Source organism: Crinia signifera, chromosome 12, assembly GCF_055691185.1.
Source record: "Crinia signifera chromosome 12, ASM5569118v1, whole genome shotgun sequence".
Classification (NCBI taxonomy): Eukaryota; Metazoa; Chordata; class Amphibia; order Anura; family Myobatrachidae; genus Crinia; species Crinia signifera.
Window position 1 is genome coordinate 14,486,814 of NC_139228.1, and position 18,733 is coordinate 14,505,546.

The 18,733-nt window shown below is 46.6% G+C and overlaps 1 protein-coding gene across 1 annotated transcript in view; it reads left to right on the forward strand.

The window, feature by feature from the left end:
- The first annotated feature begins 10,109 nt into the window (after positions 1–10,109).
- The window catches only part of OTUD7B (OTU deubiquitinase 7B), a 48,336-nt gene continuing 39,712 nt past the window's right edge, over positions 10,110–18,733 (forward strand). Inside the window, exon 1 of the mRNA XM_083167032.1 lies at positions 10,110–10,438. Within this exon, the coding sequence (XP_083023158.1) occupies positions 10,426–10,438 (13 nt within the window). The 5' untranslated portion in view covers positions 10,110–10,425. The remainder of the gene's footprint in view (positions 10,439–18,733) is intronic.

Genomic DNA, 18,733 nt, shown 5'->3' on the forward strand with positions numbered 1-18,733 from the left:
TCACTGGTGTACTTGGCAGCCCAGGGGTGGTTTTACTGTAGGGCAGATGGGAACAGTCTAGAGTTTGAGAACTGTTACTCATGTCCCTAAATTACTCCAACACACCCAGCAATGAGCGACAACGCCCTCCTTTTCTTTGGAAGTCACACGGATCTGTGTAGTCTCCATGTCAGAGGGTCTGACGTCAGATCACAATTAAACAACATTAGGATAAGAATATTTTTTGGTTTTATTCATGGTAGAAAAGCTGTAACGGGGGCTCCAGTTTTAGATGGACGTAGGACTTTTCTATCAAGCCCCGCAGCCGACGGTGGTCAATGTTGGGGCTCTCATGCAGTTGGGGCTCTAGAGAGGGGAAACAAGTAATACAAGTGTCTTCATGGGCCTTGTCTTGTGCAATAGCTTCTGCTGTGCTCCTGCGCTATTGCTATCTCAGGATGAAAATAGTAATAGGCTAAACCTGCTTTATTATTACAATTTATTTCATGTATTATTATTTTTTCTTTTAACAGTTTTATATTCATTTAGGTTTTTTGTTTTTTTTGGTTGATTTACACATACGCTGGGTTACGGGTAAGTCTCTGCTTGCTGCTGACAGCAATTAACGGCCAGGGGAGCTGGGCAACTCAATTGAATTTTAGTAAACAGGCCCCAAAACTATATCACAGCGCTTCAATAAGCATTAGGGCGGGATTATGGGAGGGACCACAGGAGCTCCCCACATGCTGTTTTTTAAATGTATATTAATAAACAGCTGCCACTGAGGATCTCCTCTTTCACTGGGCAGTGGACGTGGATGCTCAGGGTCAATGTCTTGCGGGATTTCACTTGACTACACTGCAAGCTGCCAGCAATTGCTGCTGTTGTGATGGCTAGGTCAGAGGTGTGTAGGTGAGTGTGTGCATGTTTTGGGGGGGGGGGGGGGGGGGGGTGGAGCATTTGGCAGCATAAGTTAGGAAACCTGGACTGAGTCTAATTTTCCTGCTGCTGCACTAAAACCTGGTCTGGATTTTCCACATGATCCTTACGTGGAAGTATGCTGTATCCCACACAACAGTTAAAATATATTTCCGATGAAAATGGCAATGAGCATGTATAGGATGAGTGAGAAGTGGTTTGGTCAGGAACACATCCAGCAGCAGAAGCAGGTAATGTGTAACAAGCAGGACATGATGTACAGACATGCCTGCAGAATACATTAGCCCCATGCATAATGCCTATGCGTGTGATGTCACAGGATTAGGATTACAAGTACTACACCTTACTCATTATTCATTTGCCATTCACAAACTCTCCGCTCCCTAGGGCTCGCATACTGTGTATGTAGAAGATACTTGTCCGTGGTTATTTAATTATGTAACGAGCCCTCTTATAATACCAGAGGGTGCAATATGCAGGCAGAGGACGCCTGAGCACTCGCAGCATCAAGACCATATTGTATTATTTATGGGAGCCTGATCTAATATTCTACAGAGGACCCACGTCTGAAGGGCAGGCAGTGAGCAATTCCTCAGTCTACCTGTGTGTTGTACTGTTATCTATGTGCTGCTGGGGTACAGGATGTCATTATGGTATTTTCGTTAGATAAAGTACAATGATCTTAGAACTCCCATTTTACACACTGAGGCCACTGAGACGGTGATCCCTGAAAAATAAAAGAGGTGATTGGTCGGTGGCTTTATCTCTTCACAAGGTTGGATACGTCTTATGCTGTTATGTACAGATATATATTATTTTTATATGGAGTACTGTGCATTTGCTATAGCACAGGTATCTGCGTTTATCAGTCTATCGCAAGTTAAACAATTAAAAGAAAGTTTCTGATTACTCAATATGATCACATACAAATGTCGGTTGATAAATGTTCCCAGTTGGAACCAACAGTTGTGTTCTTCTTAAGGGGCGATTTTAACCACATGATAGACAGAATCTGTTGGTTGCTATAGGCAACGTCACCTTTTTTTTTTCATATTTAGAAGCTTTATTAAATGTTACCCTTAATGTTATGGTTATCTGTTTATTTAAGTTTGCTCTATGATGAAATGATATGTTTAAAAATCATCAAATCTTTTTTAATACAGTAATTGGACTTTAATAGACATTGATCATTGGGGTATCTGGATTCATTGCCATTAGGTGCCACACTCTTCCGGATTTTTACAGTGGCGGATTCAGGGGTGGCATCCGGGCTGTTCATGTTCCCTGGGGGCAAATTTCTCTGTTACTAAACGGCACAGTTTCACGGGACCAATATCATTCAAAGCCCATTCGAAAGTTATTTAATTTGATACTGGCCTTGTGTAAATGGGTCAATTGGTTCTGAAGAAATAGCCGGTTAAACAATATAGCCGGTTAAAGGGGGGGGGGGGTTTCTCTCCCCCTGACGCAGAAAATGCAGGGACTAGGCTGTTGTGAAAGGGGCCAACACGGGAATGTCCCTGCATGATCCAGGGACCTGCATTTTCTGGTGTGAAAGGGGTATTATTTCAAGTAGCCGGGACTTACAGTGCTCTGAATACAGCTGGGCAGCCCCCTGCTCTCTGCCCGGCTGTCAATGGCTGTCACTTCAGTTCCGCAAGCATGTATTCCTCCTTGGCAACGAGCATGTAATCCCACATGGCAATGAGCATGGAACCCCTGGCAATGAGCACGTAGGTAAACAGCACTTATGTAGCATAATTTTTAATAGGCATTATGGTGTTTGGCATAATACGTAACGGACATTATGATGTGTGGCTTAACGTGTAATGGGCATTATGGTGTAAATTTTTAATGCGCAATGTCCCTATTTATTAAGCATATTTGAATTTTGGATTAATTCATGTGGCATAATGTGAATTTTAGCTCATTCCGTTTGGCATCATGTGTAAGGGGCAAGTATAATGGGGTCTAGTATTTTGTTACATAATGTGTAGAAGTGGTATATGGTGTGGTACACTACACTTAAGGACACGCCCCCTTTTGAGTGGCAAGTGGCCAGGGACTATTTTTAATCCCATTCCCGCCCTCTCCCTGCTCTCCTCCTCTCTCTCGCCGCTTTCGGAGCATGTACACCACTAACACCCCCCTCTCCCCCTCCCATCCCCACTCCTATCATGGTGCCCCCCTGTCATTTTCTCCTGAAACCGCCAATGGATTTTCTTACACAGAGCCAAACAAAAAGTTGCCAATAGGAATGAACCGTGCAGCAGACTGTGATCCGCATGGTCAGAGGATGGGATTTCTATTGAAGATGGGATCAGAATATATTGCACCTAGAAGATAATACATAGAATCTGGTTGGTTGCCCATAGCAACGTCACATCTTCAATAGACCTGCTCGCTGGGATGCGTATATTCACAGGTTATCGCCAGGGCCGCCAAGAGAAATTCTGGGCCCCGGTACAACAACTTCCTGGGGCCCCCACGGGTGGAGATCCCCGCACACTCTGCGGACCTTGTGTTACGCCACTGTTTCCAAGGTGGATACACGTACAAAAATTTACACTGTAATGCCTATTACACATGTCACACATCCATTACATATTATACCACATGCCATAATGCTCATTACACGTTATGCCACACACCGTAACGCTCATTGCATATTAAGAAGTTAACATGCTCTACCAGGGGTTAACATGCTCTGCCAGGGGTTAACATTCTGTGCCAGGGATTAACCTGTCTGCCCTGATTTACATGCTCTACCAGGGGTTAACATGCTCTGCCAGGGGTTACATGCTCTTTGCAAAGGATTTACACATACCCTCCAACATGGCCCATTTCATTAGGTACAAAATGCTCTGTTCCTGGACTTCCCTGCCAGTGGCAATTACAGATGTGAGCCTGCAGCACAGTCCAATATTCAAAAGGGGGAGGGGGGTCACATATACTGCCACCCCAAGCATCACTGTCCTGGACTCACTGGCAGTTGATGTGACTGCCCCTCTTTGAATTTTGGACTGTGCGGGAGTCCAACCTCTGTAATTACCACTGGCAGGGAAGTCCAGGAACAGAGCATTTTGTACCTAATGGAATGGGTCATGTTAGGGGTACTTGCCACCAAATAAAAAAAAACCTGTGTGTCCAGACCAGGGCCCCCCTGACAGGCCCGGGCCCGGGTAAATTGTACCTGCTCCCCCCCTCTCTCGGCACCCCTGGTTATCGCCGCCCCCCGAATTGGCGCACTAGCCTGCGAGCGGATGCGTTTGCAGAAATGGCAGAAAATTCATTCGATAGTCACTCACCATCGAACGAAACTTCGGGTTGGCATGGTGGCGTTTCATCATTCAGTAAGCAGCAATTTTGCACACACTGGAAACATTATGCCATGGTGGGCCGTGCTTGCAAACTTCTAACTGCGTCCACCGTCCTGCCAGCGTTCTGGTTGGCTCCGGGACATTCTAGCCCCGCCCATGTTGGTGTAATCAGCTGCTGTGTCAGTCATTGATAAACGGATCATGATAATAAAATGCACCTAACAACACAGAACTTTGGACTTGGGTGAATTTAGGGATTGTAGACAAACATTGTAAAATGGTCCCCTCCCTCCCCACTCAGGACAAAGTCATCTAGGTGGATACACAGATATTTTGCTTACTCTTGGTGACTTGAATGATAATGACAATTGTATGCATCACATCTTTTTCTGGAGTCACAACTTGTGCCGTTACGCAATGTTCCCCGGATGCGTTTGCATTGCAGTACAGTATAACTGCTGTCATGTTGTCATACAGTATATTTGCTGTTGATTGACCGTCCGCATTCCCTGAATGACTTAGTGTATGCAGGGCAAATACAGTATCACTACAGTGCAGATGTGTCAGTCATTCACAAGGGAGGCTCCGGGATGTACTGTATACTGTGAATAATTGCTTTTAGCTGCTGTAAAAACACAACAGGAATCTGCAAGATAAAACCTGACTTATTTACAAGCATCCGAGTGTTTTGGGGTTCCTTGGTTGATCTGGTTAATCTGATTTTGAGGCCAACTACCAATAATACTTCAATGGTATGCAAGAACATAAGTGGTAGAAAAAAATCTGTAAAATGTAAACTATCATTAATTAAAGGTATCACTAAGTTATACCGGCCACCTGTCACGATTCCAGAAGGACAGTCCCACTGTTTGGACACTGTCCTGGTGTCCCACCCATGGGTTGCAGTTTCCAGTGGGCAGGTAGGGGACAGGGTATGCTGCAAACCTCCATCCATTTCCTGAGGCTCCTCCCCCTTTGTGACCGCAAAGATCCACCAATGTTGGGAGGGGAGTTATACTTGAAGTGTTCAAGTGGCAATCACTTAAAAACTAGTGGCGCTTTGGTGGGGAAGAACATTTTCTTGGTGGACATTAAGCAGTGGCATCACTAAGAGGGTGTGAGGAGTGCTGGCCTGGTGTTATATGTGTAAGGGGCTCTGACTGGGGGGGGTTAATATGTGTAAGGAGCTCTGGCTGATGTAATTTGTGAAAGGGGCTTGGCAGTAGCGAATGCAGGGGGTATTTCTAAATACCCAGAAATCCCACTGGACAGAGGAGAGATTCCCGGTAGCATGATATTACTAAGACCTGTATCCATGCGTCAATTTTCTGTGATTGCCGGTCAATGGGGAGGGGGAGGAGATAATGGGGAGGGGAGGAGATAATATGACACTATTCCATTAGAATTGTGGCATTTTGGCCCCCCCCCCCCCATTTCTGTGTTTGCCCCTGCTCTGCCTGTCGCAGTGTGTGTAAAGGACTCTGCCTGGCATAATGTGTGTAACAGGGTTCTCCCTGACATAATGTGTGTAAAAGGCTCTACTGTGAATTGGTACTGTTTTGGCCACGCCCTTTCCCCATGAGGCTACACCCCTATATATTAATGTGCGCATCTGCCACACCCTATCCCTGATTTAAATGTGTGTGTGTGTGTGTGTGTGTGGGGGGGGCACCAATGATCTTTTTTGGCACAGGGCATCAAAATGTCTACCTATGGCCCTGACAATGTTATTTTATCACATGCCAGCCTCTGTGCATTCAAAAGAGCAAAAAGGGTACCATCAGAGCAGGTTACCATTCACAGCTGTGCCCAGTGGCGTAAGTTTGTCAATGGCGCACGGAGGCAATAATAGTTGGTGCCCCCCCTCCCCCATAGATAGATAGTTACAAAAGGAGTATGAGAGATAGGAAAAAAATAGAGAGAGAAAGAATTATGTAGAAAGAGAGAAACAAGACTGCCAGAGAGAAAGAAAGAATGTCAGGGAGATATGGGGCTTTCATAGACTCACCCTCAACGTCTGCTGCTGCAGTGTCTCCCACCCGACTCCCGGCTCTTTGTCACTGTCTGACAGTGACACTGTTGGCTGGCTTCCTCAGCCTCAGGCCGACTTCCGCCCCAGCCAGCATCCAGGTTACAGGGAGGAGCGGCGACGCGGCCACTACACACAAGACTAGGGGGGCACCGCTACACACAAGGCTGGGGGGGGGGAGCCACTACACACAAGCCTAGGAGGGGATGGGGGGGCGCCTGCCCGCATGCACCACTGCACACAAGGGTATGGGGGAGGGGGGCCAGTGCCAGCCGCCCGCACCACTGCACACAAGGGTACGGGGAAAGGAGGGAGGAAAGCAGCCCCACCCGGCCCGCCCATGCTGTGCTGCATAACATAGCCACATGCCGCTGAATAAGATAAGTGCAGCAGCGGCAGTAATGAGCAGAACATCGGAGGCAATGGAGCCAGTGCCCCCTTTAAGCCTGGTGCCCGGCGGCAGGTGACTCCAGTGCCTCTAGGAGTTCCGCCTCTGGCTGTGCCCACCTTTCCACACGGCCCCACAGCAGCTGCAATGGCTGCCAATGTGGTATTTACAGCAAGCATAGAGCTAATGACCACTTGCCACTTATACCAGGGCCCAAACTAGGATTTATGTTATTCGGGGCAAGGGCATAACTACTATAGGTGCAAGCAGCTGCTATAGGGCCCATAGCTGAAGGGGGCCCATCATTACTGTGTTAGTTATATATGCTATATACATTTTGCACCATTGGTTGGTACATAGGGGTCCTTACAAGCTTTTGCTATGGGGCCTACAAATATCTAGTTATGCCCCTGACTCTGGGCAAGGCCGGAATTTGATAAAGGCTGCTGAGTCCATCAAAAGATGGTGTTAGCGTATGAGACCAGCTAATATGGATCAGACATCTGTTCGTATACTACTAGACTATGGGGATGGCGTGTTTTGGCGTTATACAGGGGGTAGCGGTGACATTTCTTGTGTTAAATACCACACTTGGTACCTAAATATGAGTTATTACCACAGAAAATGCCATCTCCACAGGAATAGGAGTGGATGGACCTCTTATCTTAACCATCGATAATTTTGTTTTGATGGTAGTAGTACTGTTACCATTCGATGGCGCCATTCCGATGTTTTCCAACATCAAATGGTAAACATTTGATGGTGATTCCATGGTCCCAGTGCTTCTGCGCATGCGTGGCCGTGCTGAAGATATTTGTGTATGCACAAATCATATTCATTATTTTTCTGTCAAATTCTTCTGATGCGATGGTCAGTTACCATAGCATTGATAGATTTAATTGCGGAAGCCCAGCTATCATTTGATGGTGGGCTTCCGAATCATAGTTGCCTACACTCCTGCATTCTGCAAGAGACTCCCTGTGATAACAGCAATCTCCCTCTCTCCCTCATTAGTCTAGCAATCGCCCTCATTTCACCTAGCCAACATTACACCGTTACATTTTTGGGGAAAAAAGGAATGAGAGATAGATACATTTACATTGAATCATCAGCACCATTTCCCAGCACTTTACCAAGTATAGTAACTCTTACTAACTGCTTTATTATTTATTTATTTATTCATTAGCAGTTTCTTATATAGCGCACACAGATTCCGCAGCGCTGTACAGAGAATATTTTGACCATTCACATCAGTCCCTGCCCCAGTGGAGCGTACAATCTATATTCCCTACCACATGTACACGCACACACAGACATTCTACGGTTAATTTTGTTGGGAGCCAATTAGCCTACCAGTATATTTTGGGAGGAAACCCACGCAGGCATGAGGAGAATATACAAACTCCGCACAGTTAGGGCCATGGTGGGTATTGAACCCATGACCTCAGTGCTGTGAGGCAGTTATGCTACCCATTACACCGTCCGTACTGCTTTGGGGCTCAACAACATTTGGATATAAGTCATTTTAAAAGATTCCTCTCATATGTAGCAGTACACACCCACTATTCTGGGGGCCAAGTTCACAATCTCTCCATATATGGAACTAGCCACACCCTTTGGGAGGAGCATGACACGCCCCCTCAATGGGGCACTGTGCAAAATTCTATTACCAACTATAATCTCCCTGAAACTAGTTTTCAAAAGTAGGCAAGTATGCTTCCATTGTACATTCCTACTCAGGAATTTATAGGGATATTGCTTAGTAAATAGGCATTTCCTGACAGGCAAGTCTGTAAAAAAGAGGCACCACCTGGAGGTACACGGAGACTGAGGCATTTGAGGCATTCTGTGTGTTTGTTTGGGACTACTACTCCGGGCAGGCTACAATAATGAGACGTGTAGTACCTCTGGATGTGAGTTGCGTGTTTACAGAACACTCCTGTCAGGTGAGTGACAGACAGATCACAGTATCACACACACACACAGAGAGGAGGAGGAGGTAGGAGGAGGCGCCCTGAGGGACACAGGTCAGGCAGAGCCCCCCCAGTAGTGATGGGAAATCTAGTTCGTTTTGGTGACTAGTTCATTATGATCTAGTTCACCCAAAAGATTAGATCAGAAGATTAGTTCATCTAGTTCATTTAGTTCATTATTCCAGCCCTGACTCAGAGACTGGGAGGAGTGCATGGATCTAGATGAACTAGACTAGATTATGACACACAGAGCAGGCATTGTAATACCAGCTCATTGTAGGAGTTATAGTCTTGTTAGAATGATCATATACTGTATGTTTAATAAATCAGATTATTTTCTAGTTTAGAAAAGCAATAAGTTATACAGCACCCTTCTAGGGACATGTTTATTGTTTAGCTCTGCAATATTAATCCCATTGTGGTTATTATTTTACCTTCCATAATATTCCATATTATGCAAGTAAAATACCCAAATTCAGAGTAATTTAATAAGTCAATTTTTTCTGCTTTTAAAATACAGTAATTAGAAAAAAAAATGTCTCCTTGCCCCAATGTAACTGACCTTGGAGAGAGATAAAGTAGAGACTTTGCAAAGTAACCAGTTGCTGATTGGTTGCTAGGGGCAACTGCTCCACTGTATGCATCATGAAGGTTCATACATATCCATCTCTGACTGTAATGTGGAGTAAACAGAGCTACTACAGTATACTGTATAACATGCAGCAGCCAGCACTGTGTCTGTGGCTGCATACACACAATACATATGCCTGAGCACAGCAGTGCCACACATGGTAGCTCAGAGGCACTGTACAGTCTCATTATGGTATATAGTCAGAGATTAGTTCAGGGATCTGTATGATCAGTGAACTAATTGAACTACTGAACTATTTGCAGGACTCATGAGTCATCAGGACAATGTAGTTCATTTGGATCCGCAGAGTCCAGACCATGTCTGAGCTCAGCACTGCCATCTTTGGCAGCTACCATGTACTGCCTCCTGTGTATTGCATGAGAGCTGATAACATGGCTGCTGCAGAAGCACCTAGTAGAGGATTTATCACAGCAGTATGCTCAGGACCCAGTACCAGAAGCAGCAGTAAGTGTTTGGACATCTGAACTAATCATATAATGATAGTATCACATAAAGGTGAGCAGCATGAGCACACATTCTCACTCTCAGACACACCACACATCTTTGGCTAGGCAGTGCACATTTTTATTTTATTAGATCTGTATTTGCTGGGCTTTGTTGTACTTTTAACTTTAGATTTAGGAAGTAAAGATCCAGTAAATGAGCCTTATGGAGCTGCTGGGCTCTGTCTGTCTGTGTTACACCTCCCACTTGCTTTACTTCCTGGTGAACTAAATGAACTAATCTTTGCCAGAGCAGTGATCTGAACGATTTAGTTCACTTTGAAGATTAGTTCATTTTGATCTAATCATTCACGAACTACCCATCACTACCCCCCAGCGGGCGGCCCCGGAACTACAAGTCCCGCCATGCCGTGCGCCGGCCGCGGAGTAGTTGGACGGTGATGGGCTGAACTCTTCCCATCCAGCAGCCGAGTACAGAGCGAGCCGAGGTCAGAGCTGGGGAGCCCCGGCGGGGACAGGCCCAGCACCGGCAGCGGGAGGATCAGTTCGGCGGCCGGGGGAGGCGGGGAGAGGGCTCTCCGCGGGATACAGGACATGCTTCTCCCGGGCTGCGGCAGCACTCCAGTCCCCGGCTTCGGCCTGGCCTGAGCTGGGAACGGATCCTGGTGCCCACGTCGGCTCTGTGACCCCGGCAGCGGCAGGATGACGTCCAAGGGTGAGTGCTTGTCACCGGCTGGTCCCCCCCTCCCTCCGACAACTCGGTCACCTGCTGATGCACCCCCCCGAAAACTCAGGAAGAGGGAGATGGGTACAGGGCTGGGTACCTCCTCTGTGTGGGGCCCTAAATAGCTGTCACCAAGTTACTCATGGGGTATCTGCAGCTGCCCCCAACGTTGTAGCAGGCACTGCCTGGTGAGGGTGCCCTGTGTGGCAGGCACTGCCTGGTGAGGGTGCCCTGAGTAGCAGGCACTGCCTGGTGAGGGTGCCCTGAGTAGCAGGCACTGCCTGGTGAGGGTGCCCTGAGTAGCAGGCACTGCCTGGTGAGGGTGCCCTGAGTAGCAGGCGCTGCCTGGTGAGGGTGCCCTGCGTGGCTGGCGCTGCCTGGTGAGGGTGCCCTGCGTGGCGGGCGCTGCCAGGTGAGTGTGCCCTGCGTGGCGGGCGCTGTCAGGTGAGTGTGCCCTCTGTGGCGGGCGCTGTCAGGTGAGTGTGCCCTCTGTGGCGGGCGCTGTCAGGTGAGTGTGCCCTCTGTGGCGGGCGCTGTCAGGTGAGTGTGCCCTCTGTGGCGGGCGCTGTCAGGTGAGTGTGCCCTCTGTGGCGGGCGCTGTCAGGTGAGTGTGCCCTCTGTGGCGGGCGCTGTCAGGTGAGTGTGCCCTCTGTGGCGGGCGCTGTCAGGTGAGTGTGCCCTCTGTGGCGGGCGCTGCCAGGTGAGTGTGCCCTCTGTGGCAGGCACTGGCTGGTGAGGGGGCTCTCTCTGTAACGGGCACTGTCTGGTGGCAGGTGCTGTCTGTAGCGGGCACTGTCTGGTGAGGGGTCTCTCTGTAGCGGGGACATTCCGGTAAGAGTCTCTATAGATGACTTGTAGAAGGTTTGTGCATTGTGTCACTTGAGAGAATGCAAATGAAGTATTCTCTGGGAGCTTAGCGCATTGTCCTCTATAAATCCCTGTAGTGAGGATCTGCCTGGGATCCAGCACAATATGTGATCTAGCAGAGGGGTCTGCTCCTGAGATTCTAGTAGGTGAAGTGTGCAACCAAAACCTAGCATAGACCTTATCCTCCTTACCAGGAATACAGCATTGCATTGTAGTGCTAGGACCATGGTTCCGTGTCTCTACATTACATCTGCTGCTAGTAATGCCATGATGTCATTTTACATATGAGTTTGATTGCATTAAACCACCTGTTTGCAAGGTTGGCTGTGCTAGGTCCTATCCTTGCCACCTGACCTGTATTGCATAACGACACATAGTGCCCTATGGCCTTTGCACCAGGTGTTGATGAACCTTCCCCAGGAGTATACTGCTGAGGGAGAGCAGCTGTGGGACAGCTTGCTGAGTGTTTGTGTACCTCAATGGAGACAATGGTCATTTAGCCGGTAGAGGCATTGGGGAAGTTCTCCTACCTCACATTTGTAAATCATGAGAACTCCTTGGTGATTCAGAGGGTTTGTGGCGGTTTCGTAGGGGAGATATATATATATATATAAAAAAAAATTTTTTTTTCTCCAAAGAGATATTACGTTGAACTACAATTCCCATCATTCCCTGCTTGCCACTAAATAACTGGGGATCCCTGTGCTAGCTGGTTACGTATCCGTAAAATGCAACAAACTTCTCTGGGCCCAAGTGCGGCCTTCCAGCCATTCACCACTGTTACAATTGTGGATTCTAAGTTATTATGCTTGTGTAAAATGCCTGCGTATTACAGATTTGTGTCGCTTTCATTGATGTATTCTTTTAACATGATACAGTAATATGTGGCCCCGTAAAGGTTAGAGGTCAGTCCCATAGGTTATTGAACTGTATCATTTGCCTATCACCATTATTCAAGAACGCCTTGGTGGTAGATTTTCTACAGTCAAATGAAGTTTGGTGCAAGTTGCACTTTAATAGTAATTTAATACAATTCTACCAGTGCACAGCTGAGTTCTGCTGAACACTATTAATCTTTGGGTATGTGAGGTGTATTTTTGTAATGGTTGAGTGTCCTGCGCTATAGTCCTGTCTCTGCCGCACCCCTTTGTATTTTTTCGGAGAGGCAGCTTGGACTATGTCCTGGATTGTATAACTCCCTTATCTAAAATGAAGACATTCCTGTGTTCAAATTTATGATCTTAATAAGCGCGTCTGCTCTGTGTGCTGCCAGCTACTTCTGAACGGTCAATGTAAATGTATGTAGTTTTATGGCACTTAACTTGCTGATCTGTTGCTATAAAGTATATGTATAATATTATTTTTATTTATCTCTTCTACAATAATATTAAGATGGGAGACACCTTACCGTTGCCTTTTAAATTATATACCAGTCATCTCCAAACTGTGGCCCTACAGCTGTTTTGAAACTACACATCCCAGCATGCCTTGCGATAGTTTTAGCATTCCCTAATAGCAAAACTGTGGCAAGGCATGCTGGGATGTGTAGTTTCACAACAGCTGGAGAGCCATAGTTTGGACATGCCTGGTATATACAATATTTACAATTTGTTGCATTGTATTCTAAACATTTTTTATTTGCCATTAATGTTTTGTTTTTTTTTCCTGACTTTCTAAATATTTCCTTTCTGTGATAGGTTGTGATTGGGTATTATGGAATTTGTTCATTCATAGGCTGCAGCAGTGAAGTCACAGCAGCTCAAATGACTGTAGTCTCCAGTTTTTGACATGTGCTGGCTCCTAATATTGTACTAAGTGTGTGTGTGTGTGTGTGTGTGTGTGTGTGACAGGGGTAGGGTCCTTGAGCTGTCCGTAATGGATTGTGGGGAAATATTTACTATAGAGATGACATTGAATGCCAAGAGTAGCCCTGAATTTTGTATTTTACCCACACGGACCCGCTCCTGGGGTTTGTGCTTTTAAGTAGCGTTTTAAACATTTTAAAGGGGATCTGGGAAGACATGCGATAGGGTATGAAATGAGCTGTCTAATGTACTCCTTTTTAAGTATAGACTAGATATCTCATCGCTTATCTAATAACAGGCTGTCATTACCCCGGTTAAGTAATTGCAAAGTAATTATAAATTGCTTACGGAATTGACGTTCGGCAGAGTTATTTTTCAGGCCTGAATCATGTCAGATGACGAAACAGTCTTTCTGTGAAATGTTGTATTATTCCACAGCCCATGGCTTCCCCAGCTTCAGAACAAGCCCCGATTCACAATCGGACGTCTGAGCAGGTCAGACGGGCACATGGCGCGGCCCCGGGAACTTGGCACACGTTCACCTCACAAGGTGCTGTTTGTTTAAGCACCGTGGAAAGGGTTATGACATACAGGTTACTTTTTCCTCTACTTCGTACTATCAGTGTGTTTAGCAGTACGGTGCCAGAACGAGTTGCTGGTTGGATTCTCAGTTTAAATTGTGTTGTTCACTCTAGTGCAGGCGTTGGGCCTTAATGACGGCGCTACGTCACCTGCGATAGGCGGTGTGTATGTATATGAGGGTAACGCTTACACAATGTTATCCAAGGGACTGCGATTCTATAATAGCAAAGCATTGCGTATTGAATGTGTACTGCAGTTTGTCTAATGTGCAGGTGGTGAATTCAGTTCTATGCCATGTGGTTTTCCTGTATGGCGCATCGCAACACCGACATTGCAAGTTTTTGAGCGCTAAGAAGTATGTTATAAAATCATTAGGTCTACACCTAAAATAGGTCGACATGGATGGAAGGTCGACAGTGAAATGTCAACATAGGTTTTCACTTTTTTTTTTTTTTAGCCGACATGTGCCGACAGGCGGTATTTCATGCCCTACCATCCACTACAACGTGGTGGGAGAATATAGAGTGTCTATGTCGACATTCGGGACAAATTTTTTTTTTTAACTCCTATGTTGACCTTTTGTCTGTCAACCTAATGCTTTATTCGACCTTTGATAGATGTTGACCTTAGGCACGTCGACCTAGTTCAGGTGTCGACCTATTGTAGTTCAACCCAATGACCCATCCCCACAAGTATCCCCTTCCTTTATTGTTTAGTGGTACTGGGCTGTTTTGGGCATTATACTTGGCCAGGAGCGGGCATATAACCTGGTATATGTGCTGGCGTTCCCAGCACGGTCCCAGTTATTCTCATGCTGACGTGGGTTGGGGGTTTACCTGCCTAACTATAGTCCTTGTTATTTTCCATCCAGATAACATGAGAGCAGCCCATGGATGTCTGGTACAGCGAGCCTGTTAGATCAGCATAAGGGTCTGACATAGACGCAGAGGTGTCAATGAGCGTTGGCGGATAATTTAATCAACACATTCAGAAATCTATTTATAATGAGCTATTTCTGTCTGAGCCCTCGATTTTGCGTTCTTTGTCTTGCCAGAAATGGCTGGCTGGTTCCGACGGCCGTGCGCGGCACAAGTTCTCCTACGAATATAAAGTTACTGGTTTTGTCCTGAATAGGAATCTTATGCCTCCGGATTCACCAGGAGACTGCAGGCATTCTACCATTAGGTTATCATTACTATGTACCAGTTTAGTTATAATTTTTTCTATATGAATCTAATATTTTTTTTTTTTGGACCATTAAACCAGAATTGACTGTTGCAGAAGTGGCCATCCTGTCTGTAAAGCAGGCATGTCCAAACTATGGCCCTCCAGCTGTTGTGAAACTACACATCCCAGCATGCCTTGCCACAGTTTCCCATTCCCTAATAGCAAAACTGTGGCAAGGAATGATGGGATGTGTAGTTTCACAACAGCTGTGGAGGGCTGTAGGTTGGACATGCCTGCTGTACAGGTTCCTACAATTACGTTGGGTATGCACCTCAGTGATTGGCCAGCCAGCCAGCTGCCCCACCGATGTGCCAACCGATTTGATAGTACATTCTAGCATCCTGCATTTAACAAAGCCCATACAGTCCCTCTGTTATTGAATTGCCCCCTTGTACAAAAGGCACAATGCCTGCCAGTACCACCCTGCCTACTGTGCTGTCATCTAGTGTCATACCTGTTATCTTTTTTTTTTTTTACATTTTGGGTAAGATGTATCAAGCTTCAATAAAGTAATACAGTGGAGAGTGATAAACAACCAGCCAATCGGCTCCTGCCTGTCATGTTACAGGCTGGGTTTGAAAACATTACAGGTGGTAGCTGATTGGCTGGTTGTTTATCACTCTCCTCGTTATCACTTTTTGAAGCTTCGTGCATCTGGCCCTTATTTATTAATATGGGTTATGTTGGGAAGAAAATATTTACAGTCATAAGTCTGTATTTACAGTCTTCAGCCTGTGAGCAAAATACCCCCAGCGTTTGTTTATGTATTATGTGTATTTAGTTCTTTATCTAGTGCGCATATTACACAGCCCTAGAGAGTATTCTCATCATTGGAGCTTACAATCTAAATTCCCTATCACATGGGTTGTTAATGTTTTTTTTGGGGGGTCTGGAGACAACAGACCTACCAGTACACTTTAGAAACCCACAAAAGCACATCGATAACATACAAACTCCACACAGACTGGGCTCTGGATGGGATGGAACCATCGTATGACTCAGATCTGAGATTCAGTGTGAATCACTGTGGCACCATGCTGTCGGATACGATACCCGGTGCTGATGCATTGCTACTTTATTCCAATGCGGAAAGGCAGAAGCACAGGGAGAACCGGAGCTGCAGCTGTACCTCCTTCTACACTCCAGTGGGTATTCTGTTAGCCCCAGTCATTTACAGGGTGTTTAGAAAGCCTCAGGCTTTAATGCCCGGGACTGTTCATTTATTCTCACCCAATAAATTAACTGTTAACGGGCGTTAACACGCAGCATCTGTGATCAGTTCCGAATAGCCCTGCTGCTTTAATTCCCGTGCTGTAAATTGCCGCTGCTTAGTGTTTGGGGTAGTTGGGAATGGATGGGGGGATGTCTGTGCATATTGTGCACCAGTGACCCGGCATCCGCAGGTCCAGTGTATTGGTTCCTAATTAGCTCCTTGTGTTCTCTGTAGTTTAGTTAGTGTGACAGACTACAGCTCTCATTCATATAGTCCTAGACCATTGTGGTGGTAGCATCTGCTCGGTGCAAGTCTGCATGGGTTACACACTGCTTACCATATACAGAGCCCCTCACACTGACTGCTGTGCCAGGTTCTTGTAGGGTTACAGTGGTCTGTACACTCATCCATTCCCTATCATTACATTGGCCAGAAAAACACGGACTGACCGTAGTGACAGTCAAATGTGCAGAGCAGGATAACTGTCCTGTCCCGCATGGCACCACATATGCCTGTGTGTGTGTGTGTGTGTGTGTGTGTGTGTGTGTGTGTGTGTGTGTGTGTGGTGCTTGCTTCCCAGAAATACAGCCCTGTCTCCAGACTACCCCCAGGGACTCGTCTCTTTCAATGAAGAGCAAATATTTTACATGGTGGCCGCTCAGCCCACGTGCACAAAGCTCTCGCTTGTCAATACAGCGAGCAGGCTGCTATGGGAATGCTGAGCGCTCCTTCCTCTGTACACAACCGCCACAGGATCACATATCTGTCCAAGCTGACGGAAGGCAAATGTGTTCAATGACTTGAGAATAGGGGAACCATGCAGGCAAGTGTGGGGCTGCCAGCCACCACCGGCACTCCTAATACACAGGGCGAGGAAAAGAGTATTAGGGGTGACCTTCATTAAAGCGCTCTGGGCATAGTCTCTGGCTGCCAGGCTGTATGATGTGCGGGTATATTGTTGTTGCCACAATCGGCTGCCAATGCTGGTCCCTGCTGGCAGCATTATTTAGGTGACTTGGTATCGTCCTATATGGCTACCACTATGTACATAGAACCACTCCAGCCTGGGTTGGGCTCAGGCGCTGGTGAGAGCTGCTAACGATGAGGGTAGTAGTAGCGCTTAATTGAATCTATTTGACATTTTCACTTGGAATTCATTGATTGCTATGAGCTTTTCTTTCTTGCTGCCACTATGTGCCTGGCTGCTGGCTCCGGGCTGCTAGGGTACTGTGGTTTCCCAGACTCCTAGTACAATATGGAAAAGCACATTATGGGTGTTCAGTTGTTTTTGGGTACCCATAGGTAATGTATGCCCGAAGTCGTTTTGCCATCAAGTGCCCATTATTTCTGTGAGAGGTCGACCTTTTTGGTGCCCAAACTTCTGTCCCTGCAGCGCCCAATACTTCTGTATGGGTTTAGCTGCTTTACGCAGCTATACCCGGTGCCTTTGGGCACGACACACAAGGGCCGCCTGCCCTTATCACATAATCGTTGAATACTGTAACTAGCAATCTGACTATAGGTCTGATTCACACCTGATCGCAGCCCATCCAACAGTTAGCCATCAGCAGCCCACACACACACACACACACACACACACACACACACTGAAATTGATTTCCACTATATAGTCATTGCTGCCCTGTCTGGATTCCGATCTGTGCTGTCCCGGGAGTGCCAATCGGGGTCGTAAGGTAAAAAACCTTTGCGATCCCGATGTGATTTTGACTATATTGTCAAAATCTCATGCTGAATTGTACGGTGTGTACACACCATTACTCGGTGCTGTGGGGATATCGAGATTAGGGCTGCTGCTGACATCAGCGTCCCTCCCAACGGCCGGCATCCACCTGCTTTTTTTGGGGGCAGAACTCCCAGAAAATGCCGGGGTGCCGTTCACAAACGCCCGCCAACTGTCACTTATCTTGCGAACAGCCATCGCTGGCTTTGTTCGCAGGCGGACCTCCTGCATGTGCACGCCGCGCAGTTTACCATTCGCATGCACACTCATCAGATACAGGCGCTATATTGGGAATATGGCAATCAACGATGTGTGTGATTTAGATACTAGTTCTACACTTACAAGTCTTGCACATATACATGTGTATATATAATTAAACGGATTCACTCGGACACGCTATAAATTAAATCGTTCGGAGGGTACAGTATAGTGAAGAGGTAGATTTTTTTAAGAGGTAGTGCTTGAAAGGTGGGAGAGTCTGGTCAGGAGTTGAGCAGCTCAGGAGAAGACTTGGAAGTGGGAGATAGAGGTGATTATTGAAGGGGGTAGAGAGCCGGAGGCCGGATGCAGAGCGGAGAGGTATGGGGAGCCAGTGATGGTGATCTGGAAGTATTGGCAGAAAGTTCCTGGAGGTAACAATAAAGTTAATGGAAAAATACAACCTTCAGTCCCATCCTGGGGGGAGTTTTGGTTATTCCATAGTGAGGATATAGGTGCTTGGTCAGCTGGTGCTTCTGGCGCAAGAATAATGCGTTACCAGGGTGACAATGAGAGGCGCTAAAGAGAACAATTGTTGCCCATTGGAACCAATCCGGTTCAAGCATCCATTTTATAAACGGCTACCTACAAGC